Source organism: Gymnoscopelus braueri, assembly GCF_963280865.1.
Source record: "Gymnoscopelus braueri genome assembly, chromosome: 5".
Lineage (NCBI taxonomy): Eukaryota > Metazoa > Chordata > Actinopteri > Myctophiformes > Myctophidae > Gymnoscopelus > Gymnoscopelus braueri.
The window spans coordinates 56,112,055-56,133,094 of record NC_137606.1 but is presented as its reverse complement, the minus strand read 5'-3'; the positions used below and the strand labels follow the sequence as shown (position 1 = coordinate 56,133,094).

The 21,040-nt window shown below is 40.5% G+C and overlaps 2 protein-coding genes across 3 annotated transcripts in view; one reads left to right on the top strand and one right to left on the bottom strand.

The window, feature by feature from the left end:
* p2ry6 (pyrimidinergic receptor P2Y6) overlaps window positions 1–2,601 on the top strand; it is a 30,765-nt gene extending 28,164 nt beyond the window's left edge. For both annotated transcript variants that reach the window (XM_080428945.1, XM_080428946.1), the window contains exon 4: window positions 530–2,601. In XM_080428945.1, coding sequence (XP_080285071.1) covers window positions 530–1,208 — 679 coding nt within the window. In that variant the 3' untranslated portion in view covers window positions 1,209–2,601. The remainder of the gene's footprint in view (window positions 1–529) is intronic.
* A 2,867-nt stretch (window positions 2,602–5,468) lies between these two features.
* LOC308085696 (myosin heavy chain, fast skeletal muscle-like) lies at window positions 5,469–19,899 on the bottom strand. Its single transcript, XM_080428954.1, has 41 exons — window positions 19,858–19,899; window positions 19,506–19,724; window positions 19,273–19,416; window positions 18,843–18,999; window positions 18,716–18,743; window positions 18,518–18,626; window positions 18,295–18,387; window positions 18,144–18,207; window positions 17,915–18,013; window positions 17,728–17,831; window positions 17,027–17,165; window positions 16,433–16,551; window positions 15,636–15,785; window positions 15,372–15,542; window positions 15,042–15,229; window positions 14,261–14,376; window positions 14,078–14,142; window positions 13,674–13,761; window positions 13,445–13,562; window positions 13,235–13,358; window positions 13,005–13,141; window positions 12,663–12,918; window positions 12,245–12,487; window positions 11,816–11,992; window positions 11,578–11,723; window positions 11,359–11,449; window positions 10,882–11,271; window positions 10,084–10,210; window positions 9,812–9,930; window positions 9,514–9,710; window positions 9,071–9,254; window positions 8,763–8,928; window positions 8,393–8,517; window positions 7,593–7,901; window positions 7,278–7,481; window positions 7,060–7,185; window positions 6,799–6,969; window positions 6,605–6,709; window positions 6,409–6,504; window positions 5,694–5,822; window positions 5,469–5,586 (listed from the first exon to the last, which is right to left on the bottom strand). Exons 2-41 carry the CDS (start codon window positions 19,710–19,712, stop codon window positions 5,566–5,568), a joined length of 5,802 nt encoding a protein of 1,933 aa, XP_080285080.1. The 5' UTR covers window positions 19,713–19,724; window positions 19,858–19,899; the 3' UTR covers window positions 5,469–5,565.
* Window positions 19,900–21,040: the final 1,141 nt, after the last annotated feature.

Here is a 21,040-nt window from a genome sequence, read left to right as displayed (position 1 = left end):
CGTTTTTTTTCTCCAAAAAATTAAAATAAATTATAAAAAGAATACTTAAAAAAATATATATTATTATTAAAAAAAAACTTGTGATAACTCGTTCTTGGCACTCAGGGCATTCAGAAAAATACTCGTGATAACTTGTTTTTGGTACTCAGAGAGTTAACAAGAGCATGTGGCTAAATGGTAACCACATTGCAACGCAGGTTCTTCTGAAAAGCATGTCCAAAACGGTATCCGAGAAAGACAATATACTGTACAGTACATCGTCTCTGTCGGGTGGAAACCTCATATGTCCAAAACTGTTACTTTTCAGGATTCAAATTCCCAAATAGCAAAAGTAGCAGATCTGCCACTTTTGATGCTTTTGTGTGACGCTGTAGTATGATCAAGGAGGGCGTTAATTTTCAAAAAAACACAAAAAGTTATAACATGGAGATTAGAGGTTTCTTCCTGACAGCAACGACATACTGTATATAAAACAATCCAGTAGACTTGCAGTGACAGTGATTACGTTTCCTGTTGTTCTCCCTCACAGCAACCTGCACGGCAGCATCCTGTTCCTCACCTGCATCAGCATGCAGCGCTACGTGGGCATCTGCCACCCGATGGCCACCTGGCCCAAGGAGGGCGGCCGCAGGCTGGCCTGGCTCATCTGCGGAGGCGTCTGGCTCGTGGTCGTGCTCCTGTGCGCCCCCACCTTCTACTTCGCCTCCACGGGGATCCAGCGTAACCGCACGGTGTGCTACGACCTGAGCCGCCCGGAGCACTCGTCCGCCTACTACCCGTACGGCATGGCGCTGACGTGCCTCGGCTTCCTGCTGCCGTTCGCGGGCATCGTGGTGTGCTACTGCCGGATGGCGCGCCACCTCTGCCGCCCGGTGGCGTCCTACGACGGCGGCGTCTCCATGGCGGGCAGCGAGAAGCGGGACAGGGCGGTGCGTATGATCCTGATCATCGTGGCGGTGTTCGCCGTCAGCTTCCTGCCGTTCCACCTGACCAAGACCATGTACCTGCTGGTGCGAACGCTGCCCAACGCGCCCTGCGAGACCAGGAACCTGTTCTCCATCATCTATAAAAGCACCCGGCCGTTCGCCAGCATGAACAGCGTTCTGGACCCCATTCTGTTCTATTTCATGCAGCCGCGCTACAGGAGGAGCACTCGGAGGTTTTTGCTGAAAGTGTCCACCCTCAAGGACAAGGGCACCACGGTGTGACAGACTACGAGATCACATAAACGTATTTCATTTACGTTTGCTTCGGACCTGCACGGTGCTCTCCGGAATGTTGCCCCCAGATGTATCCTGACAAGTTAGCTTAAAAGCACAAAAGAAGGAATATCTACAACAATTCCTGTTGTGTTTTTTATTTCATTTGCACTAGTTCACAGTTGAATTAAGCCTGGGATACACAACTTTCGACGTAGGTTTGCAGTCTGCAACCTGTATGACCTGATCTGTAACCGTAGCAGGTCATGGAGAAGCAGAGCCTGGCATCTAGGTTGAGACATTTGGAGGATACATACATTGAGCCATACTAGTATGTATAGGCCTAAGATAGACCTTACGTAACCTTAAAATGGCACTGAACACTCCAGATATATGGATGAGATAGATCCCTCAATATGTGTGATTTGTAGTTCTGGTGATGGTACATTTTCCCGATTTTTTGTTTTTTGGGGCATTTCATTTGCTCACAGTATCATGGACATGCGTTAGAACTTGTAACCTTCGCTGCAAGTTACTGCAGCTGTTTTCTGTCAGTATCTTGCATGTCGGCCATATGTAGCCAGGGGACATATCATAATCATTATATATCATCTGACTGTCAGGTAGAAACCTTGTATGTCCAAGCTCACCAAACACATTGCATTGCAGGGAGACACATTGTGAGCTTACAAATTTGCTATTTTTGGACAGTTTGGGAACAAATCGAAATAAATGTAATGACATGCCCAAAATAGGGGAGGCCGGATTGAGATAGTTTAGCAATTTTAGACAACTCTTGCCCAATCTTTCCCAAAATAGGGAGGCTAGGTTGAAAGTGTTAAAGTGTGTCTGTGGATTTTATAAATATTTAACCAATGAAAAGTATTAACAAGAGCTTATGACTAAATCATAACTACACTGGATCCATTGAAACTTCGGTTCTTTTTTTCCATTTCCTGAAAAGCAAAGGTTTTGGACATACAAGGTTTCCATCCGACAGCAACGATTTGTAAATGTAAGACTGTGTTCTCTAGGTTGATACAATAGACGGACATGGAGGAAAGAGAAGAACAAGTTAAATGGTGTGTTCATATACCGCAGCGCCTTTCTCCAAAGCACTTTACCATGTGCATTACTTTCACACACCGATGGTGGAAGAAACCACGCAAGGCACCAACCTGCTCATCAGGAGCGGTTAGGGGTTCGGGTGTCTTGCTCAAGGACACGCAGCCAGCAGGAGCCGGGGATCGAAGCAGGAACCTTCTGATTCCAACTTGGCAAGACTGCTGCTATATTGTGCTCCTGAGCTACTGACACCCCACGAGTACTTCAGAGGATGCAATCATGGTAATACTAAACCATGTTAAAATAACTTAATCTATGTGACTGATACTTAAGTATCACATGCCTTGTGACTGTATGTTAGAATTGCATGAAATGTTGACGCATAACATTGTTATGAAGAAGAAAAAAAATCGGGGAGGGAGGCGTGGGATTGCTGATGCAAACTGAAAAATGAATTGAGAATATGAGATAATTGCAGCATACACTGAATACTTCTAGATTTGTGAAGGGTTTTTAAATAAGTTATTCTGTGATTGTTGTCCTAGTCGTGTCCTGGTCACACCGTTTGTTATATGTTTTGACCACTAGATGGTGATACATATCCACTGCTCTAATCTCACAGTGCTAAAGCGTTCCAACAGCCCCTTTTTGGAATGATTTTAATCTGAAACACTTATACTTCACTTACAACTGATCTAAGACAACTATTATATGGGTGCACCAGTACCAACATATCTCAGCAGATATCAGGCCCATAACATGCTTCAATGATCCATTCCATGCTAAAGTAGGATATTGCATCAGCTGATTTGCACTATACTCTAACATACTTCCCTCCCTAAAATGTATAATTAACAATAATTAACAGTGGAAATGTATTGTTCGGGTTATTACATCCTTTGTGTGAACCCTTCCCATGAAATGGAGGGCTATTATGTATGAAATACTCAACTATTAATTGATATTGATGTCAATGTGAAGCAGCACTGCTCTTTGACAGCAGCACCTTGTTCTTGTTCTTCTTCAACCGTATGGAGTTATTCATATGTTACTGTAACATGTCACCAACTGCATGGCTGGTACTCAATCAGGCACGTGATTTATCGAACACATTGAAATGACGGAATTCTGGTAAATATGTACATTAGAAGTTGATTCATATTGTCATGATAATAATGTTCTTTTTTTTGGGTAATCTTTATTTAAAGATGGACGATATCTGATATGCTATGTTGACACCAATGGTCTACATAGTCAAATATGAATATAGTCTAGATATTGGTAAATTGTCTGAACTTATCTGAACTAGAATTTGCCTATTCCTAGGGACTGCATTACTAAGCGCATGGTGTCTATTAATCATTACTAATCACCAGCCTGCAACAAGCTTCAAACCTTTAGCTTGTTAACATAAAGTAACAGCAGCTATATTCTACATGGCTCTTCAAATGTATGACTGTAATAATAACCTTGGCACTTGTTACTGTAAAAGTGTTATTCCATGCTGGTAGATTTCTCTGTGGTTTGTTGACACTGTAGTGTCTCTCAGCCCAAATATAAAAGCTATCCCAGCTTGGATTATTAACCACATGGGATTCCCTGCTATGAAAATGCATCCCTGGATAAAATGTAAATCAAGTTAAAGGTTTTACATGATATGTGATTGCTATTTTAAGATGGCAACTATTCATTTAGGCTCCTTTAATACCTAATAAGGCAGTGGTTCTCAACCTTTTCTAGATCAGGGCCCATTTGAAAATCTTGTGTGGTACTTACTTAACTAAGTTAGTTAAGCTCCTATTTAACTAAAGGTTTTAAACTATATATATATATATATATATATATATATATATATATATATATATATATATATATATATATATATATATATATATATATATATATATATATATATTATATTTCTATATTATGGTATCTTATACCAGACTATCCAAAGTTTAGTTTTTTTGGTCATATGTCATATTTCCATTAAAATCATAGTGTTTTGCCAATGATTTGGGGCCCACTAACACTTACAGTATCCTCACGGCCCACAGGTTGAGAACAAACTGCTTTAGTAAGTATTACTGTATGCTTGACACAACTGTCCATGTCCAACTCACAGACATACTGTAGCTGAACATGAGGAATGGAACATTGTCTATGCACTCAGTCCGTTGATGTTTTATCATCACAAGGTGAACACAAATTAACTGCTTCCATTTTTAACACTGTGGTCAAAGGACCTTTCTGACTTTAAACGGTTTGTCAGTGTGCTTGTCTGGTTGTGTTGTAACTTGTAGCCTATATGATGCTGTTTATATGTTCATTGGTTAAATATGTGTGATGTGTGACGTTTTAGTTCACAACTTCATGTTGTAGGGCTGTCCCCTCATAGTCAAATCAATTAATCGGTCAGTTTGGTCTTAGTTGACAAAGGCTTTGCTAGTTATTTTTAATGCTCCCCCCCCCCATGCAGGTCTCTTGTAAACTCGACATAACCCTTTCATTCTGCATTTTGAAAATGTTCAATAGCTACAGTACAGTAGTAGACATTGTGAAATTAAATGTGGAATGTTCTTAACCTCACCATCCTGAAAGGTTTGTATGCGGAAAACATCATAATACAGTATACAAGCAAATTCCCAGTCGAGGACAGCCCTACTATGTTCAAACATATTCCTGTCAGTATTATTTAGCTATATTTTTTTATTTTTGTAACATTCTGTACCATAGAATATAGTTGAGAATAGAATTATATTTTTGTTACATAACATAGTTCTACTGATATTTATGTTCTGAAAATGTTTATATTGTGTTATTTTCATCTTAATATGAGTATACTGTAACTCAGCCTCCTGGTGTTGTCGCTAAAACGTTCTGGCCTTCTGTCTAATAAATGCTACTGACAAATAAATCATGCTGTGCTGCATCTAGTTACTGTTATTTAAAGTCCCTGTAAAGCAGTAATAATATGTATGAGTTTGTCACACCACAGAATAATGTGGAAGCCAAATTTGATATGGTAAAAAAAAATCATGAAAAAGCAAATGTCTAAGGACCAACATTTGATGAGCATGCTGACGAGGTTTTATTTATTTATTTATCTTTGTAATGGGTTTACAAAATAGTATATAGTGGACATGTGAGTTAGAACCAGAATACTCTGACAAACCTGACAATAAAAAGTGATTGACGAAGTAATGAACACAAGAAACAACAAAAATAATTTTGTTGCTGCCTTTATTGAATACAATGGGTCATATTTTATGACTTTTTATAGTGACTTGAATTGGAGAACTTATTCAGCAGCTTCTTTTCCCTGTAAAAATAGGAATATACATTTAGACATTCAACATTAATCCCTAGTTAAATATTAGTTAAAGATAGTCAACATAATGAACCTTCATATTGCCTTCATGTATTTACCTTGGAGTCACGACTTTTAGCTCTCATCTTGTTGACCTGGGATTCAGCGATGTCAGCACGCTCTTCAGCCTCCTCCAGCTCATGCTGAACCTTTCTGCACTTGGACAGGTGAGTGTTGGCTGCTTCCTCCTACAATATGATAGAGATGGTTCAAAGCCTCAATATTTGAAAAGAGCATCTTGCAATTATAGTCCAAACAATAATGGTGGTTGTGGCTAATCAATGGCCCATTTGGCATGTTTATGAGTGACTTGGGACTACAGGTTCTCATTGGAATGGTACGGTCATGGCTGTGTTCTTGTTCTTGTTCGGCACCACGAGCGAAACAAAATCTATTGCTTTCTCTAGTCCATTTTGGACATGTTTACCATTTTGCCTGAAACACACTGCCTGCGTCTGCAGCATGTGTGCATTGTTGTGGAACAGGTTGCCTTTCCTTTTAGCACCCGTGTTACAGTAACAGGTCAGAGCTTCCACAGCCTCTCCGTGGTGCGGATGCCATACAAGCACAGCAATCTAGAGATTCCATGTACCGCTCTTGGAACGCAACGAGATGTGTTCCGCACTGAAGCATGCTCTGCTGTTGGTCATCTTCACATGATAATACCAGCCTTATTTTTTATAAAACTGATTCTTATTATGTCTATGACAATGGCACTATGCCCAATTTGCCCATGGCCAAGTGAAAATTCATCAATATGTATATTTGTCTTACCGCTTCTTCAGCCTGCCTCTTGTAGCCCTTCACCTTCATCTGCAGTTTGTCTACCAGATCCTGAAGCCTGCCAAGATTCTTCTTGTCCTCTTCAGTCTAGAGTCAGAGTGAATTCATAACATTAATTGTATGTTCATGCAATGTATTAATTTAGTCAGAGGCATGATGGTTATTTAGTGAACATGAAATACAGTACCTGGTATGTCAGCTCCTTCACTCTCCTCTCGTATTTGCGGACACCTTTAATAGCATCTGCTCCACCTCTCTGTGCACCTTCAATCTCTGCCTCCAGCTCACGCACCTTCACAGTTGAATTATACATTATGAGGTTATTTCTTCTTATTTCATTGTCTATGACTATAACCTGTGTTGAAGTAAACTACATCTTACCCTGCCCTCCAGTTTCTGGAGCTGCTTCTTGCCTCCCTTCATAGCCAGGTTCTCAGCCTCATCTAGACGGTGCTGCAGGTCCTTGACTGTGACCTCCAGGTTCTTCTTCATCCTCTCCAGGTGAGAGCTAGTGTCCTGCTCCTTCTTCAGCTCCTCGGCCATCATGGCAGCCTGGAAAGTCATGTTTGTATTGTATTGTATGTTTATATCAAGCACAACATGAGGATATCTAATAGATAAGGGTTGGACATCCTAACTTACATCAGTGATTGCTTTCTTGGCCTTCTCCTCAGCATTCCTTGCTTCTTGAACGCTGTCGTCCACTTCACCTTGGACTTGGATCAGGTCAGCCTCAAGCTTCTTCTTGGTGTTCAAAAGGCTTGTGTTCTAAAATAAAGATTCCGTTGAACAATGTAAGTAAGCATGAAGTAAACATTGTTTTATTCTGAATATTGAAGTTTTTTTATTGACTCACGTACCTGAGAGTGCAACAGTCCACCGCGCTCACTAGCATCTACCAGTTCTTGCTCAGCCACTTTGCGGCCTCTCTCTGTCTGTTCCAGAGCCACTCTCAGCTCATCAATCTCAGCAACCATGAGGCCATTCCTACGCTCCACCATGGAAGCTTGCTCCTTCAGATCTTCTTGAGCTCTGACGGCATCATCAAGGTGCAGTTGGGCATCCTAAAATAAATCACATTTGTGGTGAAGAGAAACATCAGAATGTGAGTAATTTTTTCAGAGCAGCTCCACTGTTTGATTATGTGTCTGTCTACTAACTGCTATGTATTGCACCTTAAGTTGTCCCTGGACATTCCTCAGCTGCTTCTGGGCCTCAGCAGCCTGGCGGTTGGCGTGGCTCAGCTGAACCTCCATCTCGTTCAGGTCTCCCTCCATCTTCTTTTTGATCCTCAGGGCATCGTTTCTGCTCCTGACCTCAGAGTCCAGAGTGCTCTGCATGGAGTCAATCACCCTCTGGCTGTTCCTCTTGATCTGCTCCATCTCCTCATCCTTCTCTGCCAGCTTCCTGTCGACCTCACCCTTGATCTGGTTGAGCTCCAGCTGCACACGAAGAATCTTGGACTCCTCGTGCTCCAGAGTACCCTGAAATGTAACACAGGATCAAAATGTAAGATTATATACTGCAACACTGTTTGAATATAAAACGTATTGAAAGAAATGTTAAATATTGTAGAGTAAAATATTGTAGCAAATAGCACAACGCCCTGAGCTAGGATCAAACCTTGTTCGCCAACTCACCAGTCCAGCACGCAACAGGCAACGCTAAGAGAGCTAGCTCGCTCAAAGGATAGCGTTATGGCTGGGCCACTTTTGTGGGGTTGCTACACTACCCCTCCCGTGCGAGTCCAAGCGCATCCTCATGCTTAATGTTCCACAAACCTCATACGAGGAGAGGCATCCCACTTCTGACACCAATTTAGCGAATAGCATAACGCCCTGATCTGGGATTCAAACTTGGATCGTCAACTCACCAGTCCGGCACGCAACAGACAATGCTAAGAGAGCTAGCTTGCTCAGAAACACTTCTGTGGGGTCACTACACCATACACAATTGCATTCTTCTGCAGTTTTACCTCGGCTTCCTCCAGGGCTGTCTGGATCTCTGACTTCTCTGTCTCCACTTGTTTCTTGGACTTCTCCAGCTCATGGATGTTCTTTCCAGTCTCACCAATCTGTTCAGTCAGGTCTGAGATCTCCTCTGCAGTTGATTGAACATAATGAATGAGGAACCTTTCAGTCAGCAAGTATTTTGTATTTGCATTTGAGTAAAGTTAGTGTAGCCTATATCCACAATTAATCTTGAACATTTAAATAATTTTAAAAGCAAAGTGACGACCTTTTGACCCGTAACAACAGCAGCTTTTGTCTCAAAAGAAATATGCAAAAAATATTGAAGCAAAAATAAAAGCCATTGTTAAAAGAATGATGTAGAGAAAGACTCACGTTGCAGGTTCTTATTCTCACGCTTCATGGTCTCCAGTTGGTCCAGAGACTCCTCGTAGGAGTTCTTCATCTTAAACAACTCAGTGCTGAGAGAACGAGCCTCTTTCTGAGTTCCTTCCAGTTCTGCCTGACCCTCTTCAAACTTCTGCTTCCATTCTGCGAGGACCTGCACAGCATTTGTAATGAAATGTGTCATTTACCCCCACTTTAAAGACCTGCACAGCATTTGTAATGAAATGTGTCATTTACCCCACTTTAAGGAGGCAATAATTATTTTTGTTTTAAACTAAAAAGCGCTGTCAAAGCACCTTATCAAAGTTCCTCTGTTTCTTGTCAAGGTTGGCAGCCAAACCATTGGCCCTCTCCACATCAATCATGAGGTCTTCCACTTCACCCTGGAGTCTCTGTTTGGTCTTCTCCAGAGAGGCGCACTTGGAATTCACAGCCTCGATTTGCTCCTCAGCTTCCTGAAGACGCTGGGCTAGCTTCTTCCTGTTGATCAGTGTTGAAGGAAATCAAATTATTATGGGCAATATTTTGCATAGTTAGTGGTACCAACCTGACAGTGTAAAGCATTGGTTCTCAAAGTGAGGTCTGGGGACCCCCAGGGGTCCTTGGGAGGGATCCAGGGGGTCCCCAACAAAAGTAGTTAATGTTGCATCAAGATCATTTTAACCACTTTATCAATTTATATCATTGACACCCATTTTTTTTTTTGTTGAAACATTGGTTTAAAACTCTGATCACTTACTTAGCTTCCTCCAGCTCCTCAGTGCGTTGGACAGCATCAGTCTCATACTTGCTCCTCCACTGACAAACCTCAGCGTTGGCCTTGGACATTCCACGCTGCAGCTCTGCCTTGGCCTCCTGCTCCTCCTCAAACTGCTCCCTCAGAAGGTCACAGTCATGGCGAGCTGATTGCACAGCATGAGCAAGGGCATTCTTTGCCTGTCAAAAGGAAATGGCCAAAATAATGTCAGCTGAATGAAATTACCAAAAATATAAAACTAGGCCTAAAAGAAAAAGGCTAAAGAAAAACTGCTCCTTACCTTAACCTCCTCTTCAACGACTCTCTTCAACTCCTCAATCTGCTGGGTGAAGGCCTGCTTGCCTCTGGTGAGCTGAGAGACCAGAGCTTCTTTCTCCTCCAGTTGACGACCAAACTCACCTAGTTAGACATTTTAATATTCGTTTCAAACATTTCAAACATCAAAGTCCCGGGATAACTGTTGATCAAAGCTTTATCTCTAATTATGGTCAATTTACCATAGTACCATCAACAAACCATGTAGACAAAGTAGACTTTAAGATGAACATTTACCGTTCTCTGTCAACAGTCTTGCTCTCTGAGCTCCAACATCATTGATCTGGCGAACGTTCTCATCACTCTTGGCCTTGATTTCACTAAGTTGGTCCTCAAGGGTGCGGCACATCTTCTCAAGATTTCCCTGTAAATGAACATTGGACATATTCATTCATAATTGTTTTTCTGATTGGTTCATTGCTTTGATTTGAACAGTAAAGCCACGAGATGCAGTCTATCTTTCAGCCCTCCTGTTAATAACTGGAGATGTTTTCCTTACTCATCACTGGGTTAGCTATGAGGAGAGAATAGCACTGCACTGTTTTTATCTACAAATTCTTACTTAACCACTTAAACCACATTTTCTGTTAATGTGGGGAAAGCTTTCGCTGAAAATAGCCGATCGACAAACTCACAACGCGACGTGTTCCCACAATACGGATGCTGGGGTTTAAGTGGTTAAGAAATTGCCTAATTATCAGTTTAAGGGTAAGACTGCCTTTCACTATTATGCCCGACACATGTGGATCTGTCTACAATCAGTTTTAAAATTGGAGAATTTAATTTCACTCGATCGCTTGAAACAGTTTGTGAGAAATACTCTGAGATCTGCACTTGAATTCTTTGAATATCTGAAATGTCTGTTATCTTGCAATTTATTTTGTTTAATGTTATGCTATGTTCACTGTAATCAGGGCGTCATTGGAAAAGAGAGCTTGCCCTCAATTGACCTTTCTGAATAAATAAAGGCGAAATGAAAATGGAAAAAAAAGTGTTATCTGAAGAATTCTATTATACAAAGGCATTCCATCATACCTTTGCCTTAGCAACTGCCTCCATGTTGCTGGACAGGTCATCGATCTCCATCTTGTATTCGCTCTTCTCCTTCTCCAGTTTCTGCTTGACTCTCTGGAGGTTGTCGATCTGCTCACCCAGTTCAGCAACGCTGTCAGCCTGTTTCTTACGGAGAGCAGAGGCGGTGGCTTCATGCTGCAGGGTGGACTCTTCAAGGTCACGACGCAGCTTCTGGAACTCAGCCTCGCGCTTCTTATTCATCTCTATCTGAGCAGCGGTGGCTCCACCAGCCTCCTCCAGCCTCTCACTGATCTCCTCAAGTTCCCTGGAGAGATCAGCTCTCTGCTTCTCAACCTTAGCACGAGCAGCACGCTCTGCCTCGATCTCCTCCTCCAGTTCTTCAATACGAGCCTTTTAAATGAATGTTGTTAGATTAACATCTGAAAGTAATAATTCACTCTTACTTATTATTAATGATTTTACAGAAAATAAAAATACCTGGAGTTCTTTGATCTTCTTCTGTAGCTGAGCCCCCATAGATTGTTCATCCTCAATCTTACTCAGAAGTTGGCTTACTTCAAAGTCCTTCCTGTGGAGTACAGCACATCATATTTTAGTGTCATTCTGCAGGTGCTTTCTCTCCTTGACATTTCATATTGTTATTATTATTAATATGAATTGTTATCATTAATTATACATAGTGTTTGTCCACATTACTTCTTTATCTTCTCGTCAGACTGTTGCTTGTCATTCTCCAGGTCCATGATGGATTCCTGGGCCAGTTTCAGATCACCCTCCAGCTTTCTCTTGGTTCTCTCCAGGTCCATGCGGAGCTTCTTCTCTTGCTCCAGGGAACCCTCCAGCTGAACAATGATAAATTATTTGTTCATCATCATTCAGAGAAACAATAAACATAATGTGTTCCAAACATCCGATTCACTTTGGTAAAACTCACATCGTCAACTTGCTGCTCCAGCTTGGTCTTGGCCTTGGTCAGAGTGTTCACTTTGTCTTCCTCTGCCTGCAGGTCATCCAGGGTCTGCTGATGGGCCTCTTGGAGGGCCTTCTTCTCCTTGGTCAGCTTAGCGACGCTCTCATCCTGAGAGGCCATCTCCTCGGTCAGGTTCTTCACCTGGTTAAGCAGAACAGAATTTGTTGTCATGGAATAGATCATTATTGCACTTGGTCTCTGTCGGGTGGAAACCTCACGGTCAGATCGACAAGCTTGTAGATCTGCTACTTTTTTTTTGTGTGTGACGCTGTAGTATGATCAAGTGGGGCGCTAATTTACAAAAAAACACAAAAAGTTTAAATAAGGAGAGTTTTCTGCCCAACATCAACGACTACTAACTCGATAAAACCCCAGAGAGTGTATAATCTATACCTTATTTTCAGTGGCGTGTTTCTCCTTCTCCACTTTGGCCAAGGTGAGCTCCAGGTCATCAATGTCCTTCTTGAGCTCAGAGCATTCATCCTCCAGCTTCCTCTTCTTGGCGGTCAGTTCAGCATTGATCTCCTCCTCGTCCTCCAGTCTCTCAGTCGTCTCTTTGAGCTTTGCCTCCAACTGGATCTTACTTTTAATAAGACCCTCACATCTCTCCTCAGCATCATTCAATGCTTCATCTCCCTTGTGGTCAAGGAAAAAGAAAACACAAGGGAGGAGAGATGTCAGCATTTGTTCTGGTCAAGATATACTTTTGCAGTTGCCTGTTGGTGTGTATGAAATGCTTAGGGAGCATGAAAAAGCACAGCTTTGTGATCTGAGGGAGGGAATTGTACCATGTCCAGTGTAGCCTACTTACTGATGCTGATGACAGCATGAGGTTATTTTTCTCCTGTATCAGAGCCACCAACTTCTCCTCTAGATCCTTCTTCTTGGCCAGGGCAGCAGCCAGGTCAGTCGTCATCTTTTCGTAGTTCTCCTTCATGTTGGCCAGTTCCTTCTCAGTCTCAGCGCTCTGCAGGAGAGGCTTGATCTTGAAGTACAGCGTCATCCATGGCCAGTGTTTCACATTGCAGAATGAGCGCACGTTGAACTGGATGGTGAAAATGGCATCTCTGTGGGAACACAGTTGCAGTGTATCATGAGTCATGATGATTTGATTTGATTTGACTTTGGTCACAATATAAAGGTATCAAAGTACCTTCTTGCCATCATCTTAACAAACTCCTTCCTCATGATGTAAGCTCGTGCGAGAGCCTGAGTCATGGTGACCAGAGCAAACAGCTTTTCATCTCGCATCTCCTCCAGCGTACCCAGCAGACCAGCTTTGAAGAACACCTGAACACAATGTTACAAACACTGTAACTAAACATCTGTAAAATGTACTTTTAGTCCTCTCTCAATAATGTTAAAGGTTCACAATGTGTTTACCTTGGTGTGTCCAAACTTGTACTCATCAACAGGAACGTCAATGGACCCAAGCAGCTTCTCAGAGGCTTTCTTGTTGTCCATGAACGCGCCCTCAGGACATGCGCTGGCATTCAGTACTTTGTACCTGTTTAGCAGAAGTTCATGGTCATTTTGCGTGCCTCCCGTTAATAGGTATGGAACTAAAAGCTGCTGGAAAAAGGGATTGAATACCTCTGCTTGAAGTCAGCATATGGGATTCTGCTGGGGAAGCCCTTTCTACAGATTCTGATGCCCTCCAGCACACCGTTACACCTCAGCTGGTGGATAACCAGGAAGTTCTCCATCAGGCCTGTAAAGATGTTGCTTCATTATTATTAGAAGGACAGAATAGTTACACACTGGCCAAAGTTGCATAAAATGATCACCTCACATTGTTTACTTTTTTATTTTCTGTGTTTACCTGGAGTCTTGGACTCGTTGGGAATGAGGCAGCGCACAAAGTGAGGATGAGTGCTCCTCAAGTTGGTCATCAGCATCCCCAAGTTTGCCTATTGAGACATAAAAGAACCAAGTAGGCTTATTATTAGTAAAAAGTGATACAATATTGCACTTTTTCCTACTCTACAATTATTTGAACACTTTAGATTTAGATTGTTCTAAAACATACATTAACCACTTAAGCCGTATTTCAAACTTCAGCCATTCAAAAATAGCTGATCTACAATCTTACAACTTGTGATACAGAAATGTGTTTAATTCCAACAAGAAAAGACATTTCTATTTCTTACATGGATTTCATTTTGATAATAATAATGCTTAATTCTTACAGGAATATAATGTTGATAATAATGACTATATTCTTACCCTGAAAGCACTAGACACAGTCTGCATGGAACCACCCTTCTTCTTGCCTCCCTTTGCTCCAGCCACTGAGGAGAAAAGGGTTAAAAACAAAAAGGTCAAACAAAAAGGTCAAAAACAAGCAGAGCTGAGACAAGTGTTCATGGGGAGTAAAACACTGGTGCCAACAGAGATTAATAAACATACCTTCAGGCTCAGGTGGGGGATAGAACACAGCCAGCAGTTTAACTGAAGACTTTTGGAACAGCTGAATGACAGAGTCGTTAAGGGGGTCCTTATTCTTCTCTAGCCATCCTGTGATGCTGTAGTAGATGGATAGATAGATAGATAGATAGATAGATAGATAGATTGTTTTTTTTATCATAGTGTCCTACACCACAAGATGCCCAGCCCGCACAGGCTTATTAACACACTCACAAAATGTACATACACCAAGATACACCACAAACAGAATACATCATTCTTATCCTGCATTTTTTCAAGTAAAGAATTTCTTACATCATTGGACAGTAGACAGTGAAAAACCAAATGAAACTCATCCTCCACAACTCCCAGTTCACAAAGAACACACAATCGCTGCTCCTCAGGAATGCCAGTATATCTACCCACCTCAACTGCCAGAGGTAATGCACCAGATCTTAGCTGGGCACAGAGGAACCTCTGTCCTCTCTTTAAATTAAATGCAATATAAGGTTCAGTGATATTATAGTCCTCTTTGAATTAAACATCATTTATTAACTGTGTCAGCTTCAATGGCCAACTTAGTGGTATACTTGTGCTCCCCGAGAAAACACCTCAAAGCTCTACTCTGAATATTTTTTACATTCGGTGGCCTCCTCAAAACCCCACACACCTGCTGCATAAATTAAAATGGTTGAAACCATAGAGTCATAAAGCTTGGTAAATGTAGCAAAACCTAAGCCAGGGCACAGTTTCATTTTACTTAGTATGGCACCTAATGCTCTACCTGTAGTCCACAGTTCCAGCGTAGTGAACCAGGGAGAAGTGGGCCTCACCCTTGCCTTTGGCAGGCTTGGGCTTCTCAAAGGCCTTATTCTTTCCAAGATGCGTGCCATGCAACTTGTCGTTGAAAGTTTTGTCTGAAGCCTTTGGGAACATGCACTCCTCTTCAAGGATGGAGAAGATGCCCAAGGGCTTTGTAAAGGAGACAAAAGAGACAATGTAATAATATAATATATAATATAATAATATACCTTCTCAATGAGCTCAATGCAGACAGCCAAGTCCATGATAATATATAATAATACATTAATATAATATAATAATAATTGTATACCTTCTCAATGAGCTCAATGCAGACAGCCAGGTCCATGCCGAAGTCAATGAGATCCCAGGGGATGCCTTCTTTTTTGTATTCCTCTTGTTCCAGAACAAACATGGTGTGGTTGAAAAACTGTTGCAGTTTCTCATTGGTGAAGTTGATGCAAAGCTGCTCCAGGGTGTTGAACTGTGGGTGGACATATCATTAGCCTGCAGTCTCTTAAAGTCTTTGTGACAAAAATAATGATTATTCCACTTAGAACTAGTCCATGCCACTTACATCAAAGATTTCAAAACCAGCGATGTCCAGCACACCAATGTAGTGGTTTCTCTGCTGCTTGGTGTCCAGCATCTCGTTGATCCTAATGACCATCCAGAAGAACTCCTTCTCATAGATGGACTTGGCCAAGGCACCGACTGAGTTCATTACCTAAGGAAATGGGAACGTTAGTAGGGGTGTTAATTACACAATTTACGATTCAGAATTACGGGCATTTAGCAGACGCTCTTTATCCAGAGCGATTTACAGTAAGAAAAGAGATAATACATCAAATGCATAGCAATAGTAATCTACAGTAGGATCATAGGTAAACCAAGAACCGATCTTCAGTCTAAACTAAGTAAACAGTCATCTAAAAAAGAAATCAATAATCTGTACAAACTATTCATTAATTCCACAGTTTCGAAGCCAGAAGGGAGAAGAGTCTGTCCCGGGTGTTTTAGGGAAGGTTCTGACAGCTTCCCTGTGTTAGCTGAGTGAGCGGGAGGGTTTGTATGGTTGCATACACAATGTGTAGTGTTTTTATTTTTGTTTTTTTTACAGTACTGTTGAAATAATACGTCTGCACATGGAACTGCACATGTTTCTGCAGAGTAGTATATTTTGTATGCTCTTCATATGAAATAAATAAATAGAAATTAATTTGAATAATGTTGGAGGATCATTTTATCTACAGAAGGTGATTTTAGACAGTCTGGACACAACTCAAAAAGATATTAAGAGTTCTTACGGTATGCTGTGTTGATAACATAAGGTATGTATGAAATCAGAACATGGAAATAATGTAACTTACTCACCTGTGGCACAGTTTGTCCCTTAGTGACATACTCGTTTCCGACTTTCACTCTGGGGTAGCAATACCCCTTAAGCATCTCTGCTGAGTTTATACCCAACAGGTAGCCAATCTTGTCAGCCTCTGAAATGTTCATACAATTTGCAAGTTATAATTTAGGCATTTAGCAGACGCTCGTAATCCAGAGAGCGACTTACAGTAAGCAAGGTAAAGGTTATATGTCAAATGCATAGAGATAGTAATCTAGGATCATAGGTAAACCTAATAATAAGTCTATATAACATTTGTTTTCTAATAATAGTCTAAACAGTATAATAAAAAAAAGAAATCTAGTTTTAAAAACAAATGTTGTCCCAAGACCAACTAGGACCTTCTAGCTGTGAGGCGACAGCACTACCGACTGCGCCACTGTGCCAACATAAACATTATAATATAAAGAAATGAAATTGTGGAAATACATTGAAATTTGATTTAGCTTACTTCAATATAAGTAAATATAATACTTGTGACAAAGTATGCATTATTTTCATTCCTTTGTTGAAGATGCAGCTCACCCTCCGTGATAAGATAATAATAATAATAATAAAGATCAGCTCACCCTCTGTGCCGTCAGGTTCTGCCTGTTCCTCACGCTGCTTCTGTTTGAACTTCATGACTCCATGATGCATCACTGCACCGGTGAGCTTGTAGATTAACTGTTTTTCCTCACCGTTGAAGCCCAGGATGTCAATAGCCTCCTAATGTCAATAAGCAGAGATGTATTCAAAAGATTGAAATTAAACATTAGATTAACAAACATGGTCTATAACTGTGTACAACTCAACAGTTAGCAAGCCAACATACAGTATAAGTGTATACATGGTATCTGCACATTTCTAAAGTGACAATTTAAGGACCTATGAAATAAATACATTTAAATAAAACAAATAAGACCATTACTGCGTCAAAACTAATCAACAAACTATACTATACAAATTGTCAAACATTGGCCAAATTGTCGAATATTATCTAAGAAAGAGGTAAAGAATGTGAAAACATGTAGATCGGCTATTTTCACAATATTTATCTGTGGAACTGAGTCAAACTAAATATAGTGCCTCAACTGCTACAATTCCAAGTGCTTGTCAGGGTGGGGGATCCCCAGTTCAAATAGGATTATTTTGGGGGGTTACGGCCTGAAAACTTTGAGAACCACTGCTTTATAAAATACATTTTGCAGAGCAACTGACTGCAGTGCACAGTGAGTATTAGAAAGTATTAGTATTAGTGAGTATTAGAAATTAAAATATGTTCACTAACATCAGTAGCGTCCAGCTCCTCCTTGTCATTAATGCTGGCCACAGTAATCACACCCATGCTGATCAACGGGAAGTCGTAGGGGTTGGCAGTGATCAGACACATTTCTTAAAAGGGATTAAAAAAGGGTGAACATGTGTTTTTATTAATTCATTTATGTTCTCACAGCATCAACAGTAATTCCACTTACCAATAATCTCAGGTTTGTGGTTGGTCATCATCTGGAAAAAGATGTGGTAACCTCTCTCTGCAGAAAGCTGGTAGGTCACTCTAGACTTCTCCAGCAGATCTATATGGGTTGTACATAACTCATAATAATAATAATAATAACATTTATATGGGTTGTACATAACTCAAAAAGTAATCCTCAAATGAGCGCATATTGTATATCATTTATCATCTGTGAACTTCATACTTACATGTCTCAATATCAGCACTGGCCAGTTTACCCGTTGTGCCGAAATGGATTCTGATGAATTTACCCTGTTTGATATAGCAACATTTGTTTCATCCCTCTACATTGTGGAATCATTGCATGTTTTCTCATAAAATGTCATTATTTATACTTACAAAGCGAGAGGAGTTGTCATTCCTAATAGTCTTGGCATTACCATAGGACTCCAGCAAGGGATTGGCTGCAATAATCTGATCCTCCAGTGACCCCTAGAATGTTTTAGACATCGCACAATTTAAAATTTGGTCAGAATTATTTTAAATTGAATTGCTGTATTGTATATAAATGCTTCATGTTCAAAAATCTTTTTTTGTTAATGTTAAAAACCTGTACATATACCTTGATTTTACCGCTATCGGCCGCACATTTTTCTCCACCAGAACTAGCTGTTGCAAAGTACTGGATGACACGCTTGGTGTTCACAGTCTTTCCAGCACCGGATTCTCCACTGGTTATAAATGCATACATTCAGAGAAATGCAGTTAGTGAACTTGTGTACAATGTTCTTTTTTAATGCCCATTAGATGGGAAACTTACGTGATCAGGACAGACTGGTTCTCTTTATCTGTAAAATGTAAAGCAAACATTTAGTCATGAATACAGCACAAAACCATTATAATTATATATATATTTTTTTTTGATTGTCCTCCTGACTAGTACGTACCCATCAGCATGAACTGATAAGCGTTGTCAGAGACAGAGAAGATGTGGGGTGGAGCCTCAATACGCTTCTTGCCTCTGTAGGCATTTACAACCTCCTGGTCGTACACTGGGAGCCACTTGTAGGGGTTCACAGTTGCACAAAACAAGCCAGAGTAGGTCTGAAGGGGAGAAGAGAGAGAGAACATTAACATCATACAACATAACACTGAGCATGCCACATATCTGGGACAACGGATCACTAGAGCTGGGATTACAGTCACGAGTTGCAAGTGGCATCAACTAATGAGCAAGTTAACTTCAGAACCATGAGTTTGTTTGAATTTGTTATTCTATGGATTTCACTCGATGATATAACTTGTGCTCTGTATTTTTCTTTCTTTGCTATCGACAGGTGCAATACTGTACTGTTCTCAGCATGTAGAAAACCTTACATAGATCATCCATGCTGCATAACGCTCTTTGAGGTTATACAGGACAGTGGCTTCAGTGAGGTGGGTCATCATGGCCATGTCCTCAATTTTGTCATACTTGGGAGGGTTCATAGGGGTGACATCAGCCTCCTTTAAAGTTCTTTCCTAAAAATAAAAACACAACTTTAGAATGTCTTGCAATTACAGTTGTACTGCGTCACTATTTCATTTTAGATCCACCTCTACCTACGTACCTCCTTAGATTCAAGCATTTCCACAGTGACTTTGCCACCGTCCTTCTTTAGGATTTTACACTTGAGATACAGCTCCTTAGCATCAGCACAATATGCTGCAGATTTGGCATCAAAGGGCGCACTTTGAGACTCCATTCTCTCCTTCTCTGGCTTACGGAGGTAAATGGCGGCCTTGCCATACTGCTCCATCTCTGCGTCCGTACTCATGGTGGCGGCTTTCTGTAGACAGACAAATAGATGGTGTCGATGCCTTTGCTGACTTGAGATCTGAGCAGATAATTGTAGGGCTATTCTTATGGTTATGGCCTTAGGTTATGGCTATAGGTTTAATAGAACAATTATGAACACTCACTTTTCCCCTCTACCAGCAGCTGTGAAACCTTGTGTGAAACCCTTATGTGTGGAAAAAAACACATCATTTTGAGGACATTAACATGAGTTGAATGATTCAATACAATTTATAATCATGAATTAAATTAGATTGTATGAATCCTAATGTTCGTTCTTGCTACACACCACTTCATAAGTTCTCATTTGTTCCTCATCTGAAAAGAGTGATCCATTACAATATTATTACATGCAATGAAATGAAATGATGCTTGCCCATTCAGTTCTTTTCGTTTGTGTGTTTGTTATTTGGTTATTCCTAATTTCACTTTCTAAGTTATTTTTGTCATTACAGTTTCTCGCTAGACGTTTTTTTCTCCTTTCTAATAGACTTTAATTCCATTGTATGAATTAAGGTTACATTCATAGGTGGGTAGACTAGCCAAACTGTACTCTGTACTAAAATATTGGTACTTTAAAATAATAATAATAACACTAGTAGATGTAAAAATACATGCAATGCAAATTATTATTTAAATAATCATAACATATTTGAAATGTCTAAATAGAAATGAATGAGCAAAGGCAAATTCCAATCTGGCCTAAACCGTATCATTATAAATAAAAGAATACACAATCAATCATTTCAATCTGTACAATATAACATCAATAATGCTGTCCACTCATTCTTCTGTGTGTGTGTGTATATATGTGGCACTACTGTATGTACAGAGTCATGTTAACAATGAATAGCTAACATGTCTAATACATTATTATGATTATGAATAGCTAACATCTCACGAAAGATTTATATGACTATGAAAGACAGATGAAGTCTCACTCACCACCAGATGAAACTCCTTTGCAATGGCTCTGTGTCAACCATCTCAGCATGCTTATATTAGTTGATAATTGCTTGCTATGCAGAAAGTAAAAGTAGTAATGGCCTTTAATGGTCCTTTCAAGGCCGTTCCAAAGTTCCAAAGTTCCAAAGTATTCCCATGATACTTGATCTTGATCTTGGCTATGTGGTTTATGTCCATGCCATACCATGAACATACCATCGCCACTGCAGTGGCGATGGTATAAAAATAGCATGATAAGCAGGGTGGTGGGGTGCTGGGTTTGTTATTGTCATCACAGCATGTCTTGCCAAATAGATTATTTTAATATTCAGTGAGGAAAGTAAATAAGTAAATGGACTCAAA